The sequence below is a fragment of the Anguilla anguilla genome, chromosome 3, assembly GCF_013347855.1.
Source record: "Anguilla anguilla isolate fAngAng1 chromosome 3, fAngAng1.pri, whole genome shotgun sequence".
Classification (NCBI taxonomy): Eukaryota; Metazoa; Chordata; class Actinopteri; order Anguilliformes; family Anguillidae; genus Anguilla; species Anguilla anguilla.
The window spans coordinates 11,721,893-11,741,359 of record NC_049203.1 but is presented as its reverse complement, the minus strand read 5'-3'; the positions used below and the strand labels follow the sequence as shown (position 1 = coordinate 11,741,359).

Sequence of the window (19,467 nt, the reverse complement as noted above, 5' to 3'; positions counted from 1 at the left end):
ATTTCTGGTTGTTGCAGTACAAACATTGCATTCATTCAACCATCTGTTTTTTTCAGCAATCACACGGACACAGTAGAGACAGCAACTGCTAAAATGCACAATACCAATATTTTAGAGGCACAAATACCAGTGCTTGCACAGTCACATACACACAAACATTTTCCCTCTACCAACCCCCTCCCAGCTTTTCAGAACTCCATGTATTACACCAGCCAGAACTGACTGTCCCCCATGCACTCTCCTCTCACTCTCTTTTTGCATTATACCCCCTCCTAAAACTCTCCCCACACTCCCTTCTTTCTAAAGCTCCACTGCCTTTGACTCTCCTCCCTTACTCTCTCACTCCCTCCATCTCCACATGGAGGTGTTACCATGGAAACTGGTTAAAATTGATACATTTCTGCCAGAAGTAAAAGACTGACACACAGAACACACACACACACGCATGCATGCGCAACACATACACACGCACACACCGTCTTCTTCTCAAATGGCTTTTTAAAAAATCTACTGCCTCACAATAACCAGATTATTACTCTAATTCATTCAAATGTATTGCTCTAACAGTCCCCAGGCTTGTTTAAAAATTCAGTTACTTTTGGGGAAAAACATTTGTCCTGCCAAAACAATGTTAATGAAACATATACATGTTTTAGTTAGATAGACAGTAATATATTGCTCCTTTTTTATACAGATTTAAACCAAAAGCAAAATGGATCAGTTTATATAATTCAGTGTGTGACATTTAAAACGTCAATACTCACAATGCCCATGCTGTACTGGATGAAAATGTGTAACATGCCATTTTCATGGGTGCATGTGGTATACATTGCTTACTGTAGACAATAGTTATTTAAGCCACTGCTTTCATTAAATGCTGAAACACATTAGATTTTGATTTTTGTTTAATTTGATTTCTTGAGAATTTCACACCTCTGTTCTCTCTCACCAAGGAGGCTTCCAATAAGAAGTGATATAACACATGATAATTTACCACCTGTCAGTCATTAGAAGTGAAAGCAGTGAATACACTTTCCATGCCATATATTTAATAACCACAAAATTCCAATACATGGAGGCTGAGGGGGTTGTTGAGTGGCATGTCCTGTTAAAGCACCGGTTGTTAGTACAACAACACACCCCAAAGTCTGGAATCCTGCATTGGAACTGTATCCTGTCCTAGAGCTGACTGTGGTCAGCGGCCTTGAAGAGGGTACACAATAAAATACACTCCAGGAGCAAGCGGTTCATTTGGCAGTATTTCCCATGCCTCGTTTTGAAAAAGAGTGATTCCTCTATTCAATCAGGAGGTTGTACATCTGCCCACTGTCCACCTGTACCAGCTGCACATGAAGTCAACACCTCCAAAGCAATGACTGTGCAGACCAGCTGGCAAGCTGCAGAGTGTACTGGCTAGCAGCAGGCAGATGCATGCTCACCTGCGACCTTCCAAACTGATGAAGGACATTGCCATTATGGGACAGTCTGGCAAATGTGATTCTGGTCAGGCAGTCCAAGTCGGGAGAATGAAAAAAAAAAAGATGTGAAATAAATTGATTTAAATAAATTATATAAGTAAAGACGCAGAGAAAGGGTTTGACACGGAAGCTTCTTCGAAAGTGGTGCCACAACGGTGAGAGAGATCCTGTGCATGTGTGGTGCACATGGCCTCTCATCTATACAGTATATAAACTGACACTCACACACTCAAATGCACAAAAACAACTGCAGGCACACACTGGTGAAACACAGACAGGCCAGGCTGTGCGACAGCAGGAGAGGGGGTGTGGAGGGAATGCAGTTTGGGGCAGTTTCACAAACTGGTGTTCATTTCATATTCAAATACAAATGGAAAACAGCGCACAAACTTAAAAAATTAACAGGTTACAGAAATTCTGACGCCCTTAATCTCTGCCAAAGAATATGACGCTCACAGGAGCTTTCACATAGAGCAAGTGACCATGCAATATACACACACCCCCAATATTACAATGAGGAGAGGAGAGGACATGGCAAAATGAAAAAATACAATACAAGCAAGGAAGGAGATTTTTTTTAAAAGAAAGTTTGCTTGATCTCGACCTCCTTTGGAATGACAACATTAGAACTTGGGCAAGAAATAGCCACCAATAAATACTGTCCACACAGAATGTGTGTATTATATGGAATGTGTGTATTATGGGAGCTTCAAAAGCAGATTATACAAACTATACAATTACCCACAGATCATGAATAGACGAATGCTGCATGAATATACTGTGTAATTTCTATACACAGTAACATGTACAGTAATCTGTTCTTTTCTTTAATGGCTGCTTTGTCAGTTCACAGTCATTATGATTTGTGTGTGTCCTGCACGCACTGCACTTAATAACAGTGGCACTGAGAACTCTTTAGGAAATATAAATCCTATGATTAAATCGGCTGATGTACTCATGATCTGACGACTGTGTGCAGGGCCGGCCCGTGGCATAAATGGTCTATGCGGTTGTTTAGGGCCACAACCGCTAGGGGGGGCCACACAAACACGAGGGGGGGGCCACAGGATCCAATGTTTATCTAAGGTAAATAACGTTATTTTCGTAATTACGTTATTTATCCCCTATCATGGAACTAGCAGTATAAATTTATAATGGAATGACAACAGAACATTTCATAATAATGTAATGTAAGTAGGATTTTATCATCATGATTCAAACCGCCCCCCCCCCCGCTCGACAGAATCCAGCACCCCCCCCCCGAACCCACGCGCTGAACAGAATCCAACAGGCCCCCTCCCGCTCGAACGCTGTTTAGGGGCACCAAAATCCTAGGGCCGGCCCTGACTGTGTGGAACTTCTACACTTTAACCAGTGCAAAAAGGTCACGGAATTTTGCATTTTAAACTGAATTCATGCTGGAAGACTGAAATTCAAGAGGCATGAAGGAAATCAGAGGAAAGGGTGGGATATTGGACGTACCTGAATTAAACATGGGGGGAGAGGTGTTAGATAAATAAACTAAATAAAACATGAACATAGATAAGAGAAATGCATGGAACGGGAAAAGAGAAAGTTGGAGGTCAGAAAGATAGATGAAGAGGGAATAGTAGCGAGGAGAAGGAGATAAGATACAAGGATGAAGAAAGTGGAATAAACCGAATGAAAAACAAATTCTTGCAAACCTATCTAATTATTCTTCATATGACTCACACACTACACCTGACATGGCTGCAAACACAGCCTGCGTAACTAAACTGCTTGGAAGATGTCCACATGAAATACAGAACAGAATGGTCTTAGTCTAAATTTTATTTTATTTTACATTTTGGATCCAGACAGGATTCCACCAAAGAAGCCAGTGTCCTTATATGTGTTAACACAAATTAAAATGCAAAATACTTCATCAAGGGGCCGCCTTGATTCATTAACTGAAAAATAACTAAGAATTCCATGTGAACCACTGTCACTAAATATAACAACAAAAATCAAAATAAAATAATCACAATTACAACTAATATTTGTAATATAGGTAATTACATTTTACTCACAGTTGTGATAAGACATACAATAAACTTAGTGGTCCAATAATCAAGAGAACAAAAATATGTATTGGAGATTGATTACACGCCCCACAAGAGTTAATTCCTATTTATGCACAGAAAGTTATTATGGAAAAGGTATGTCAAGTCATATTAATGGATCTATTATAGCATTAAACAATTATAATATGTTTGGCTATTCAGAACATAATGAGTTGATAAAACTAAATGATACATATAGTCTCTGATACAGTCTGCTCTGTTCTTCACCACTGAAGTTCAGAATGTTCTCCAGACATTTCATTTACTGTGCACACTTACAATTATATACACTCTAGTACAAAAAAAGTATTCTGGAAATAAAGCAAAAGAGGGAGAGTTAGGAGGGGGTGGCACTGCCAGCAACAAAGAAGGCAGGAGAGGGGCAGCCATGTTGGGTGCCAGACTAATTAAAGGGAATTAGCTCATTAAGCAGTTCATTAAGTCACAGAGGTTGGAGAGAGAAAGACTGCTAATTTTGCACACTGATTGTGACAGACAGAAGGAACAGAAGAGAGGGGAAAAGAAGAGATGAAGATGGGGACAAGAGGCAAGGAACAGATAAATTAAACAAAAGAAAAAATGGATTAGGGAGAGAAAATTACAGACGAGATATGGAAGATAATGTTTAAGCTCTAAATAAGACAAATCTCTCTCCAAAAACTAAAAATGGCACCCAATTTTCCAGCAGTACTTTAATATTCCACATCAAAATTTTAGTAATATGTTCAGTGATTTTGGGCTATGCCATGCTTTAACACTGGGAACACAGAACAAGATAGAATTCTAGGTACAGACACACTCTGATCAAATAAAAAACATTTTAACCTTTTTGAGTATGCACCTTGACCTCTAAGCAAAATGCATGCACTGACACATTGCATAAAAAGTTGACAGTTGCTGATAACCACAAAAAGCACAGATGCACAGTGATACACACACTGATTGCAGGGCACTTTCAGGAAACAGTGTTGTCATGGCAACAGAATAGAGTGTTACAGTAGCAATCAGAGAGAGAGAGGATGGGGGGGGGGGTCATTATTGACTAAGCTATCAACAAAGAGGAATTTAGAGACTGCAGAACAGAAAAGGCAGCTGTGTCTTGTCACATATGTTTGAGTGCTTTATGAATTTTGTCAAAGATTAATTTTAAGCATTACTCGGCATGATATAATGTGAATGCATGAACATAAAGTTTGACTAAATCTATCTGAGCACTTTCATTTTAAGGCAACACTTTCTGATTGTGATCGCCATATAGCATACGGTCCTGTGCTACTCAATGCAACTCAATATCAACTCAAATACAGCTACATCTTTTTTAGTACATAACCACCAGCACAGTTACTATTGCAGAGGGGTGTGCAGACTTGTCACTGCTGGTTATGGGCTTACGAGATGGCCTGGCTGATCAGTGGTGCTAAGGACTGCCGTTTAAGCATAATTATTATAGATGGCGGAAAGAGCCGAGAAACAAAATGACGATGATACTGTTCTGCCATTAATCAACGGCAGGTCAGAATGAGAGAACAAAATCCAAAGAACTACTACGACCAGCCATATCATTCAGAACAACCGAATGGATGGTCCCATTCGAGGAAAAGTACAGCGCATACAGTGTAGTTACATTAGGCCAGCAGCCCTTTCCCATACAATCCTTACTAAATTTGACCTCGTTGTTAATTCAGCAAGTGTTAATTACATTAATTAAAAATTCAAAGGTATAAGTAAATGTTCTGCTCAGTTTCCCAATACTGTGCAAATATATGACAGTAGTACTATAATAATACTTTTCAAATTATAACATCACAACGACATATGAAGTGCACAAAGCGAAAATGTATATGGAAAATTGTATAAGCTGGTCTTGTAACCAAAAGGTCACAGGTTCAATTGCCAGGTTGGACACTGTCGTTGAACCCTTGAGGAAGGTGCTTAACCTACACTGCTTCAGTATATATCCATCTGCATCTGCTAAATGCTTCAACCATCCTTGAAATTCCACTAATACCAAATCACAAAATATGAAAACAGTAATTTCTTTCCATTTATTAAAACCATTTGTACTTTTTAGCAATATTTTATATTTTGTTGTATTTTAAACTGTATTTTATTCTCCGACTACATATCCTCTGATATGTCATATGAATTTAATTTTTAAGTGATTCACTGCAGTCTGAGGTGCATATTCCCAACCTGTATTTGTAATGAACACTTCATGGCACATTCCGTTAAAACAATACTTTGCTGTTGGGGAACTGCGTCAATGCTCTGCCTCTTTGACACTGATGAATACATCCACACTATCAGCACTTATCTACACTCAGTACACCCACGCACTGTGACTCACATGTATAGAGACATACACACAGCCTATCTCTCTCTCTCACACACTCACACACACACATACACACACACAGACACACACACACTTGCATTACCACTAAACTACAAGTGCATATACAGAATATTAATGCAAATCAAGCACATAATGTACACCGCCTGTGCTGAAAAAAACAAACAAAAAAAAAAAAAAAATACACCAAAGACCAGCATAAATTCCAAGCTGGTTAATGGTGCTTTGTTGCTGGTCCAAGCTGGGCAGAGTTGGTTTTATGCTGGTCAAGCTGGCACTCCAACTTAATCAAAATGATAACAAAAATAACTGTGCTGGTACAACAGCTACATTAAGCTGGTAAGGAGATTTTCAATTTTGTCAAGCTAGACCAGTGGGTTCCAGTAATGTGGTGCCCAGTATAACCATCTATCAGTGATCTATGGTGTGTTTTTTTTCAGAAGGGCACAGTGATCCACTCATTCCTTTTTAATATGTAGTGTAAAATGTTATGGGTGCAGCATAATTTATGCAGTGAACCTGCATGTATTCTAACAATTTCTGTGTTCAGTTTGATTAGTGTGCGCATCAATGGAAGGGCTTAAACCCCAATATATTACAGAAGCAGGCTACGGTATATTATCTACATACAACAGACACAGGCAGCCCACAAAAAGCAGACATAAGGAATGGTACCACATGAAAAAATCTCACATCAGGCCCCACAAACCAAGGCCACCCCTGTACAATTTCAGCACAAAGCTTGAGGGCGCCCTACCAGTCAGGGCCTTTGCAACCATCCAAAGCCCCCCCCCCCCCCCCCCCATTGTGGGCTAAATTTTTATCTGAAACAACAGGTGATGGTGATAGGCCTTACCTATTCTAAATGCCACGCCGTGTTTCTGTTAAACGCTGCATGGGTGACACCCACTGGACAGAATTCAGTATCGCAGTTATTCACTATGAGTTGTTTTATAAATCTGGGGTTTGGTCAATTGAATGCAGATACATCAAAATATTAATAGGCCATCATCAGAGGATCTTATAAGGATAAGATCCTCTGATGAGGATCTGCATAAATTCTAATAATAACTATTCATATAATATAGTCAGGGCTATTTAGAAAAATTGTCATTTTAGAAGTGAGAAAAAAACTAAATTGTAAACATGAAATTCTGAAGTATATATTGTACGCCTCATTTTCAAGCAGTTATCTTAAAATGTAGAAATAATTGTAGGCTAATTTCCATAGACAGTAGAAAACTTCATTATACCTAAAAAAAATCTTGTGTAACTGAATGCATCCCAGAATGCAACACGATTGTGGTTTGTATGAATAGTAACTCCGCACTGATCCAGAGTCAGTTTTCCGAAACCTAAACACAGCTCCAACGATTTTTAAACCGATCTTGAATCAGTACTCTGGTATATCCGGACCATTAGGTATCTTTTTGGAACACCAAAATACTAGTCCGGGAGCACTGTTAGAATGAGCAGTATCAATTCATTTCTTAGCGCCGTGGCCCTGGCTGGAGCGATCGGTATTGGCTATGGAATGTGGTCAATTATATCGCCCGGAGAAGAAAGACGAAAGGAGCTTATCAAGGTAGCAAGTAAACGATAGCTAGCTACTAGCTAGCTCCACAGCTGCAACCGAATACATAATCAGAGTGGATTGCTGTCATGATCATTTTCTCATGATATTATGCCGCCTTTTCATTGTTTTTACCTCATGCTTATTGACGCGCACTTAAGAGACATGCCTTCAGCGTCTTTTGCAGTAACGTTTTAGTCAGCAGACCAGCTGTAACGTTATTTTAATTAAGCATTAAGTTAAGTTTAATTATTTTAAGTTAAGCATTATGTTATATATAAAACTTAAGAGCTTACTTTTCTGTGATGAAATGAACTTGGCATCTCATGTTCGTCTCTTAATTGCTCAGCATTGTTGATACACTGTTTTAAAATCCACCGTTATAATTACCCATGATTCCTCCTTTGCTTGAAAGGTCAGAATTCAGTGTATTTTTCACTTAGGAATTGTGTTTTCTCATGGAGAAAGATTATTATAGGAGACAACTATTAGCTCAGTTTCCTTTGCAAATGTGTGTGTGAATTGCTTCTTTACCCGTGGGGGGCAAGACTGTGAAGTTTGCAGAGTGGATGTGTTGCCAGCAGTCCTTTCCCTCAAAATACTTACTACAGTTGAACTCGTTGTCAATTTAACAGGTGTGAAAAATGCATTTAAAAGACTGTGATACTATAATTAAAAGAAAATAATAATATCACTATCATATATGAAGCAGACAAACAGAAAATGTATCCATCACCACTGAGTTTAATTTGATATCAGTGAACTGCGGTTTCATACAAAGAAATCAGCAGGTTCTAATTCTTCTGTTCTTGTTGATGCGCTGGATATCAGAATCTGCCGGAAGCAAACCCCGTGCGAATGGAGGAGACTCGGAGAAAAAACGCTTTGATGCTTCAGGTGCTGAAGGAGGCGGCGGAAACCAACGACAACGTCCTCGCTCGATACAGCCAGAAATAAGCAATTTAGAAAAGCTTCCACTCGACACAAAAGGGACAACAGGGAAAGACGTGCAAGGAACAACTTTAAATGAAGGAGTGAGACAGACGGATGGATCCAGAGACAGGACTATGTGATTAAAACACCTTGGTCTCCACAAATGTAGTAGTCTGACATGGACTGTGTGCATGAGTTTCTCATTTTCTGTTTTTCACCTGAAGATAATTAAGCATGTAAATAAATGCTAGTGATTATAAAAAGCAGAGTTTTCATGACAAACAACAAAATGTGAGACAGATGGACTGACAAGGCTGCATACCTTTTTTCCCTTGGGCAACATTAAAATGTTTATCTATTCCTGTAAGAGGCAGTGTAAATTCAAGAACTGTAATGTGGTATGTGACTATCATCAGTGTATGGGTAGGCTACATTTTAAATACAAATATATGAAACTTGACATTTATTGAGTATTCATCTTGAACAACTGAAAATATGTTGGCTTCAGGCAGATTTTTATTATGGTCTCATACTTGCAAGATATGGAATTTTTCTATAAATTCAAAAAGCACATTGTGTGATGCAATTAAGTCTCACTGATAAATTTTGATTGTTACTTTTCACGTTTTGATGAAACCATGTACAATGCAGCATAACCACACCACACAACAATCACTGCTCCTCTAGTATTAGTATATATGCTCATTATTCAAGTTTCCCTCAATAAAATATTTGCTCTGAAGTCAGACACGCACAATGTAAGTACCTGCACAGTATGATGCTAAAAAATATCTCTGCAGACTACACGGCATAAAAAGTCAGTGTGCCATGTTCTTAAGCTATTCCTTCTGACCAGCCATCTGGAGAACTCAGTGGGGTGTGTCATTCCATTACATTACATGCATTTTTACATTGCCCACGTACCAATATTTGTCCTACTTATCCTGAAGCTCAGACATCACCTTCTTGTTTACTGTGTGGCGGACAGAAGTGTTTCTTGTGATTTTGTTTGTATTTTTATTTAAGAACTATAGGTAGAATAAGACTACCTGCAAGAAATGGGGAAGTGAAGATATGTCAGGTAATTAGCATCCAGCTATATGTCCCATAGCCAGACGGAAACGCAAGCACATTGCTGTGAATACCATTCATTTTACAGGAGGTGAGCTCTAAATGAAGTCTAGTACAAAGATTAAGAACATCTGTTTGAATGTGTATAAGCAATCATGTCCTCCATATCTGGGTCAGGTCTGGAATAGAGGGGGATCATGGGAATGGCAGACCAGGAAAGGGGGGAGGGAGAAAATGGAGGGAGACACGGCACCCCACTCCAGATGCCCTGATAATGACATGTAGGTCACCTCCACCCTCCCCTTCACACCTGAAGTAAGGCCAATGCAAGCAAAAGTGCACAACTGCACCCCCACCAGTGTCAAATCCGTGTTGTACGAATAAAGAGCACAGGAAATGAACTGCCAGCTGGATGTGCTTCTTCGAAGGGACTCCAATGAGTATTTTCATTTATGTCTAGGTTCATAATAAATGCATGGCCCCCTCCAGGCCACAGTCTTAATAAGATGATTGTCCTGGGCCTGGCTGGATAGCGTGTGCATGAAGGGGCTGTCTAGGGACTCGGCATTATTGGAACAGTTTTTAATATTCAACAGAGCAAATAAACAAAACCTAATATGAATTCTGTGTTATTTTCTCAGCCTCTCTCGCTTGTTTTTCCACACGACTGCTCCATCTTCCTCCCTCGTTTTCCCAAGAGGACGTCTGCATTTCCCACACTGTCAAATCTTAAGCGGCAGCAGACTTCACAGGACTGTTATTCACCAAGTCATTTCAAAGCAAGTACTACTGTTTAAATACAATAACAGTTTTCGCTCATTAAATGTTTCATTTTGTCCAGACAAAATGTGACTGTAGCCAATGTCATATCAAATCAGCTGCCGTAGCATACGCTGGCCGAGCCTGAGAAATGTGAAATAAACCACATTGTTCTACTGCCTTATGGATTGGTGAATGACATTCCATGAAATAATCAATGTGTTTTAATAATTGGCATCGATCAAGATAGGTGCAGTTCCACTAGAAAGGATTTATCCAAATGAAAATGCCTTCAGTTCATTGTGTCGCGCTCTCTTTCTCACACTCTCTGGAGAGCCAGTACACCCGCATCCTAGAAGGGCGAGGGAGAGCTCAGAGTTTCTTTTTTCTGTCCATCTCATTTCTTGGCAACAACGAGGACAGCAGATGGCACCAGACCTGCAGAAAACAACAGCAGTTAGAGAACGGAGCTGCTTGTGGTATCAAGTAATCAAGTAATGTGCAAAACTGGGTCATGCACACGCGCGCAATTTTTGAAATTGAAAAACAGGTGTAAACTGCGATTATGATGCCAAAATTCATGATGCACCAAGTCCACTCGTACCCTTCATCACCACATAATCGTCATGTAATGTACTCATGTTGTAATGTTGTCATGTACAATGTGTTACTACTGCCAGCAAGTTGATACACATAAATAGTGCTGAGCAGTGAGCGCAAGTGGAATATTTCCATTTTGTGCTACATTTAATGGTGAATAAGGTATTCTATTCTATTCCATTCTATTCTATTGCAGATGTCATACCCAGTTCCCGCAGGGGTTTTTCCATGTCCAAGTCGGTGTAGACGCGGCGTGGGTAAGGTGAGAGCAGGGTGAAGTCCTGTCCTTCCACCCCGTTCATCTGCACGTACACCCGCACCGCGGCCAGGGGCTCCTGGGCTTTGAACACAGCCGTTAGCGCGGAACCGTCCAGCAGGCGCACCTGGAAGGGGATAAGGGTAGGGAAGTCATGCAGAAAACTGCAGCTTTCCCCAAATAGTGAATCTACCGTGCGCCAGCAGTGTCTGAAACATATACACATACATAAACACACACACATGCACGCATGCACACAAACACACACACACACCTGTATCCGGCATTCATCGTAGTCCTTCTTAGCCGGTGGGGGTCCCTGATTGCCAGGAGGAGAAGAGGGGACAGCTTCAGCAGGGGGTGAGGACGGAACTGCCCCCGAAGAGCCACCTCCAAACTGAGAAAACAGGAAACAGAGTGAAGAGTTTTCATTTAAATGCTCTTAAATGTAACAAAATGGACAAAATATGAGACTGAAACTTTTTCCTTGTACAAGGCGTAAGAAGCAATGCATCATTCCAATGATGGCACTGAAGACCACTGCCAAGCTGAAGATGAACGTAAAGTAAAGGAACAATAAGTACCTTCTGTGCCCTCTCCTCTCTGTCCCGGGCAATCTTCTCTCGAACCCGTTGCCTGGACCACAAGCAGAATGTTAGGTCAGTAACAGGAGAAGGTATAGAGCAGTGGTAACCAATCTTGTTCCTGTAGACCTCACCAAACACATACATTAGGTGAGTTCTATTAGCATAAAACCCGTTCAGGTTATGCTTGTCCGTCACATGCCAGCTCAAGGACGAGCACAGCCTGAGGAGTCCCAGAGACCAATATTTAATATGAACAAGCTCTAAATAATAAAAATGAAGTTAAAATGAAAAGTGTTTTCTATACTTTTAATAAATCATCACACTCCATAACCGCCAAGCACAATGTTTTGCGTATGTCAATACGAAGCGGTCAAAATTATAGACACAGTTGACTTGACACAGTTGACTTGACACAGTCTGCATTCTAGGTGCATTGACTTCGTGTTGGTTTTGGATCCAATGCTTGGTCATAGAAACACTCACAGCAGCATATGCTGCAGGACCAATTTCAGAACTGGATCTAATAAAGATCACATCAGGTTTGAATCTGTCACTGTACCAAGGATCTATTCAGAAACAAAAAGTGTGGACAGGAGTCTGAGGTGAGACTCGCATGTTTGGGAATTTTGGGACATGTCAATGGCGGACGGGTCTCACTTGGCCATCCGGTCCTCCATCTTCTCCTTCCTGCGCTGATCGGCCAGCTTCTTCATTTCCTCGTCTTGCAGCTTCTGCCGGACCTGCAGCAGCTCCTGACCCTGCTTCCGCCTCTGCTTCTCCCTCTCCACCTCCTCCTGACGCTCCCTCTCTCTCCGCTCCTCCTGCTTTATCTTCATCAGTTCTTCCAGCCTGGGGGACACAGCACTCCTTTATTCCCTTCCTCTCTATTCTGGAGATCTCATTGGACACGTTTGTCATCCTCCACTACTGATGGGCTCATTAGACAGGATAAATAATCACATTTGCATTTGAAATTATAAAGAAGATCACATTTATTGTCACTGGAAAATATTTGCTAAATTTTCCAAAGGGTACATGCACACTTTTTTTCACCTCAGGCACAATTCAACATTTTTTAATACATGAAAAACAATACTACTCACTAATAAGGGTTAACCATAATTGTTTGCAGGTCTGTGTACGCTCTTGTGGATCTCACAACAAAGTTCATTAAGAAAAGTAAGTAAAAGTAAAACTGTTAGAAAGGATAACTACCGTCTGTCAGATTCATTGTTACTTTCCAAAGTACAGTATGAGCCAGAATTAGATACATTTCCTTCTGTCCACCTTTTAATTTTGCTTCTGCTCTCCTTTTTTACTGACCTCTTAATCTGCGCCTGTTTCTCCTCCTCTGTCATTGGTCTCTTACCGTCCTGTTTCATTTCTCCCTCTTCTCCTAGTATAAGGGTGGACCAAGAGAAAGGGCAGTGCAGTTAATACATTAATTAACTGAATCCATGAAAAAAAACTTCTGAAGCACAACCAGCAAAGCCAGCCAACAAATGAGTCACCCCCCCCCCTGCCTCACCTGTGGTTTGTTCTGGGCTTTCTTCAGGTGGACCCTGTTCGCTCTCACCTCCTAGAACATTCCCTACTGGAGGCACATATGGCTCATCAATATCTGGGTCATTCTCATGTTCCATCAGCCTACAGACAGGGGGATGAAGCAGGAAATTTGGCAGATGAGCGGAGAGGGCGAATAAAAAAAAATCATTTGGACACATGGCTTAACTAATGAAACTGCCATACTCAATAAATCAATAGACACTGTCTTACCAGTCCATGGCTCTCTCTATACCCTGGTTCCCAGTGTTTGCCAGAGCCTTCTCCCTGTCACACATTCCAATCAAGCCATTAATGTAACATATAAACTGGAACATATCTGGCCACAAATCATATCAGAAAGAGTTTGGACAAAATTCTCCATAAGATACACAACCAAGGACCGAGGGAGCAACACTTACGCTCTGTTTCGTTCGAAGCCCATTTCCAGTAGGCTGTCTAGAGTCGTGCACTCCGCCATCTCTCTGGAAGAGATCACGCTGGTAAATTATAAGCAAGCCTAAATATTGCCATTAACGTAAATTACAAACTATGTTAGTGAAAAACAATTGTGTTAATTCCAGGATTTGTCAAATAGCTAACTGGCTCATAGTCGCTCCCAATGTATCTAACGTCAGCAAGCTATACAACAGCGCAACAATTAACTGCAAGCCAGTTTCCAAGCCAAGCAACAAATCGAATTTATTTTCCTGATAGTGTTTGCTAGCCAGTGAGTTTCTCACGTAATACATCGTGTCAGTTTCTGTTGTCGCCTATGTTCATTGTTCATTATTTAAACATTTTACCTTAGGCTAGGTAGCGAACTAGGTTCTAGCTAATGCTACCAAGCTAGGTAGCTAACAGTTAGCTTATAGCTACATCGTCTTTTTGTGCGGATCTGCAAATGACAAAAAAAGTTGAAATGTTAATTTATTACAATTACAGATGAATAAAGTACATATGACCTATAACGCTGTCTGCGTTAAGATTCATTTAGCTAGCCAGGTATCCGTTAAACAGCATTTGCTTACTCACATTTTGAATCAACACCACAGTTTTCCTCTGTGCAAGCACACTGACTACGGGTGCCCAACGAGTACAGAAAAGCCCAAAACATAACATTCTTTCACTGCTGCGCAAACCACTTCGATTCACTTATCTAAATCGAATACGACATACACAGGTTGATTTCGAACTCGGGTAACTAAATGCTTTGGGTGGCTCATTTTAAGATCAGTATACGTACACAGTATTCACCTAAAAACCATTCAGTTCTGAAGTTGGTTGATAGTTTACATGAGAGTACCTACAACCTACTCTTGTTTTTCACAGGATAGGGATCTCTTCCCCAAGCTGTTTTAACGCGCTTACATATAACGCAGCCCACCATTTTATTCTACTCCACGTATATTTTGCATGTCACATTTTTACTGAAAAAATAATAATCCAATGGTCATCTCAACAAAACTAAGTCTGAATTAGTTCTGAATGAAAATTAGCTGTTTAGATTTAATAATAGATTTTACCCAGCTCTTCTGTTGTGTTCTATGCTGCTGTGATGTATCCAAACCCATTAAGCGGGGAGGGACATTGTTGGTGGGTCTTCAATTTCAATATCAAGGGAATGTATATGTATTATTACTAATATTATTCTTATTGCTATGCTTTTATTGTCACAGGGGTATGCCAGTAGTAATCAAAAAGGCAAACATTTTATGCCAATTCAGTATTTGTCAGTGATCTGAATGCATTTAATATTGTAGAGGGACCTCATGTGGTTGAGAATGGCAAGCATATTCTTACTGTAGATTTCACGATGCTACTTGAGCATACAATAGGTTTTCTACTAATTCAGTGAAACAGGTTTATTTCCATTTTCAGCATAGAAAAAAAAAATCTCTGTTCACATCCCTCTTGTGCTCATTTACATTTTTTACATTAGAAAATCCAATTATCTTCAAATGATGAATTAACTTCAAATTAAATTAAGGACAAACTCCCAAGTTTATGTATAAAATGTTTTATTATGAATCAGACGTGTATTCACTATATCCTTGATCATGTTACCTTTTGAGAAGAAAATATTAAAACAATTACACAGGATTTAAAAAAAATCTGACTTGATATTTTGTACACAATATATTAAAGAAAAAATTGAATCAAAAACAAAATTGTATTTTCTGCAGATGATAATACAAGCATCCAGACTATGGTAGGTAAAATCATCTACTTGACAATAAAACAATTTTAGGATTCTGATAAACTACTCCTGATGACGTAGGTGGGAAAGAACTCTGCTCCTGTTAAATACAAACAGTATATTTACATTAAAATCTATAGCTTCTTGTCATTACCGTTACAATTTCAAAATCAGTGAAGTATAAATACATAGGCGCAGTACTAGTAACTGAAATTGTCAATACAATGTTCCTTTATCTTGAAAGAATTTATGTAGCCATTTTATTGTTTCTCTTGCCCCAAGCTCCCACATTTCATTGCAAATGTGTTGTCTATAATGACAAAAAGATCCTGGTGAAACACTTGATGGTAACTGCTTTAATGTCTAATCAGAAAACTGTTTTTTAGAGAATGACAATTTTTAAAAGGTGTGCCTAATAACATAGCAAAGTCAATACAACTATATTTGGTTAGAGTACTACCACAAAAAACAGTTATATAAAAGCTGTATACAAATTGCTATGCATGTGAATTTCTCCTTTAGGGTACAGAAAGATGCAACTGCAGTTTCAGAACTTAAACAGCCTTTATAAAAACTAAATTCACCCTTGTCTGCACCCAATCAGCATTCTGACTTAAAAGTAAATGCAAACATTCTGCTTTTCCTTCAAACACGTAATTCAGTGAGTTGCTTTCTGTTTCCTTTAAGTGAAAAGATGGATGGAAAATAATCAGTAGTAATTTCAGTGTGAAAAACCGACAGAATGCATGCCTGGTCTATATATCAAACTGCTTATTCAATCGCACAAACAGAATGTCTTCTAGGTCATTATCCCTCATTTTCGCCCTCAGAGAGAGCATGTACTTGAGACCCGAGAACGCCCGCTCTACGCTGACCTGCGTCACCGGAAAGGGGATCACGCTGACAGCAAGCCTGTACAAGTCCGCATTGACCTGGGAGGTATTGATCCAGTACCTGAATATATTCTCTTCCCGCTTTAGCCTGGCTTCGCTGGAATACGCGTTCAGCATGGACATCATCAAGGTTTTGCATTTCGTGCCCTCGTCGCCATTTTCCCTCTCCCTCGCTCTCAGCATCTCTTCGATTTCATCGTCGGCATCACTCGCGCTGCACTCCAGGTCCAGCTTTGACAGAGGAGACTGCTGCTTGTTTTGCGAGAGGGCCTGGATCATTCCCCACGCCTTGCACAGGCGGCTCTTGGCCTGCTCCGTCTGGCCTTCTGTGAGGAGCACCTTGTACCGCGGGTCGAGGAACACGGCCGCCAAGAAGGGCTCGTTCTCAAACAGCATGTGCTGGCGCCGGTTTAAGCATTCGACCAGCAGCGTGGCGAACGGGCCGCCGATTTTGTCCGTTTCGATCTTACATTTGAGCCACGCGCCGAAGAAGTCCCCCGCGGTCAGCTGCTCGCACTGGAAGAGCCTCGCGGTCACTTTGGCGGGTTTGAGAGCGTAAACCAGCAGCACCATCTCCTCCCACTCTGACCCTTCCAAGTGCAGCTCCTCGATGCTGGGGGCCATGTCCTGACAGAAGGTCTTCAGCTCACAGAGCCGCTCGAGCATGTCGTGGGTGGAAAGCCAAGCGGAGGGGCGGTCCACAGTCGCCGTCCTCTGGCCCAGCCTCCGCAGAAACACGGAGACATTGGGCGTTTGCAGCTTTTCGCTCAGGCGCCTCGCCTTGGAAACGAGGCTGGAGACGCTTCTGTCCTGTAGCGCATCATCCACCGCCAAGTGGAACACGTGAGCAGAGCACCTCACGCCCCTCAAGATCGGACCCCCGCTGCCGACGCTATGAATTTCCCCCGTCACGTTCCCGGACGTCTCGTAGATGTCCAAGGTGAGAAGACCGTCTCCGTTGCCCCATGCTAATGGGTCGTTCACTTCTGTAGCATGCTCCTCTTTGTCATGCTGGTCTTCCACCTCCACTGAATCGTCTCCACTGCATTCAGCGTACCCGTTCTGAAGTAGTGACACCACTTCTGGGATTGTTACTCCATCGTCAACAGTGATGGAGTACAACTGCTTTACATCAATGCCGTAGGTCTTTAACACTTCACGCACCACTGAAGAAATGTAGCTGCCCGTGTGCCTTTCACGCAGCTCCTTGACCGCCAGAGTTCGGAGCACAATGTGATCTCCCTCAGTAAACTGGACGTGGATGCCAAGGACAGACCTGTCTCTGTATGTGGCAGCGTCTACTTTCAGCATTAAAAGTTTTCCCTTCAGCCAGTTTCTGAGATTTTCGCGTTCTCTTTCGGCAACGTCACAAACCATGTCACGGACGCTGCTGCTGTCAATTCGGACAGATTTGCCCATTATATCAAGCACAGGCTCCAGAATTTTTCGAAACCCACTATCATCCATCAGAGAGAATGGCCTGCCATTAACAGTAACAAGCTCAACACAGGCCTCCATTAGGGAATTGGGTGTGATGTAGAACTGTTCACTTCTAGGTTTCTTGACGACTTCAGTGTCTTGTATACAGTCTATCGTCCGTTCACTATCCACTGCTGAAAAGGGTCTCTTTGCTGAAGAAGAGGACGGCACTGAAAGATCTTCCATGTCTATGGAGGAGAGCAGTCTTGCAAAAGCAGACGGGTGGATCCTCTGGACGTGCCGCTGTAAATTGCCAGCATGGTTTCCTGCAATCTCGCCAGTGCATCCGTCGATTTGGCAACGGGACTTGTTAGCGATGGGGTCATAGTGAAAATACAGCCGCACTGGGTTCTCCTGGTGACGCCCCATACTACATAAAAGAAAAGATTGACAAGGTGATGCTAACAGACATGAGCCATGACATTTTAGTTAAATAAATTATTTATGAATATAGTAATATTAATAACCACTATACAGATAAAATAGCAATGCTTATTAACCGCTGTGAGGTTAGAACATCAATTCCTTAGGTTTTCTTATTTACTCACAGCTAGGTATAATCCTTTACATTATTTACACTAATGATACTTTTACACTGAACTTGAGTGTTTCGATACAGAAAGATTTATACACCCATTCTGTAGCCTTGTCGACACTGCCACAGTGTTAAAGCAGGGTAAAAAACTGGTTAAAGCCTCACAAAATAGGACTTCCATATTAAATAATAAGTATTTTGTGTGAATATTACAGAGAGAGCTAAAAGCACTTTATCACAGGGACTTAAAGAGCAGCACTAGTCTGAATACTACCCATTACATATTAACAAAAATGCATGCAAAATTGGTGGCATTAAGAAAAGGTTATGTTCACTTGTTTACTCTCGGATATTGATATTCATAACACAACTGTCCAACGAATTTCTGTTTGGACCGCTCGCAATACTTCACACAATTATAGAAATTCCCCAACGGATTGTGTAAAATTTTTCAACGGAATGGCTAACTCTTAGCTTCAAAATGCAAAGCAAATGCCTCTTATACAATAACAACAAAAGTTATAGCCTAGTTCTGGGGAGACTGTAGAAAGCAGTGAGACAATCCAATAGCATCACCTCGTCAATGAACACGGTAAGAAATAGATTGCTAGAGTTTGCCACTCTATGAATTTACCTTGAACTGTAACAAAACAAAAGTTTACACATTTTTAAAAGACATGATATTACCATTAACTAGCTAAGCAGTCTTACATTTTCAGTAATAGCCTAGTTGACTAGATCGGAAATTTTACAGGACGTTGTTTCGTAAGAAAACAACTTAAAGTGAGCTTCCTAATGATGAGCTGCGAGACAACACAGCTCGCTACCATTAGCATAGCATACCGTTTATTATTGGTGTGAGACTGTTGTTAGCATAGCATGTGGTAGTTTCCCAATATCCAGGAAACAAAATATAATGCTACTTGTTGTTGTCTCTTCATTTTGGCAGTGATATCGCGCCATAGGCATTTACTCACCTGTAAATTGATCGTGATAAACAAGGGTCGAAAAGAGATTTTTGGCCTTCTACAGTGTCGTCATTGTGCGCGTGCGTACAAGTTACCGAACTTATGTCACTAACACCAGGCATCTCTGGCTCAGGGTTATCGGATTGTAATAATTGA

The 19,467-nt window shown here is 40.9% G+C and overlaps 1 protein-coding gene and 1 long non-coding RNA gene across 2 annotated transcripts; one reads left to right on the top strand and one right to left on the bottom strand.

Moving 5' to 3' along the window:
• The first annotated feature begins 7,310 nt into the window (after positions 1–7,310).
• Positions 7,311–8,881, top strand: LOC118223315. The gene is made up of 2 exons (XR_004764425.1): positions 7,311–7,500; positions 8,320–8,881. It is a non-coding gene; the product is annotated as an uncharacterized LOC118223315 (long non-coding RNA).
• Positions 8,882–8,924: 43 nt separating this feature from the next.
• ubxn1 (UBX domain protein 1) lies at positions 8,925–19,390 on the bottom strand. Its single transcript, XM_035409681.1, has 11 exons — positions 19,321–19,390; positions 16,391–18,178; positions 13,659–13,721; positions 13,471–13,524; positions 13,223–13,341; positions 13,018–13,090; positions 12,352–12,543; positions 11,692–11,743; positions 11,382–11,504; positions 11,057–11,234; positions 8,925–10,689 (listed from the first exon to the last, which is right to left on the bottom strand). The coding sequence occupies exons 2-11, from the start codon at positions 18,175–18,177 to the stop codon at positions 10,649–10,651; spliced, it is 2,682 nt and encodes an 893-aa protein (XP_035265572.1). The 5' UTR covers position 18,178; positions 19,321–19,390; the 3' UTR covers positions 8,925–10,648.
• Positions 19,391–19,467: the final 77 nt, after the last annotated feature.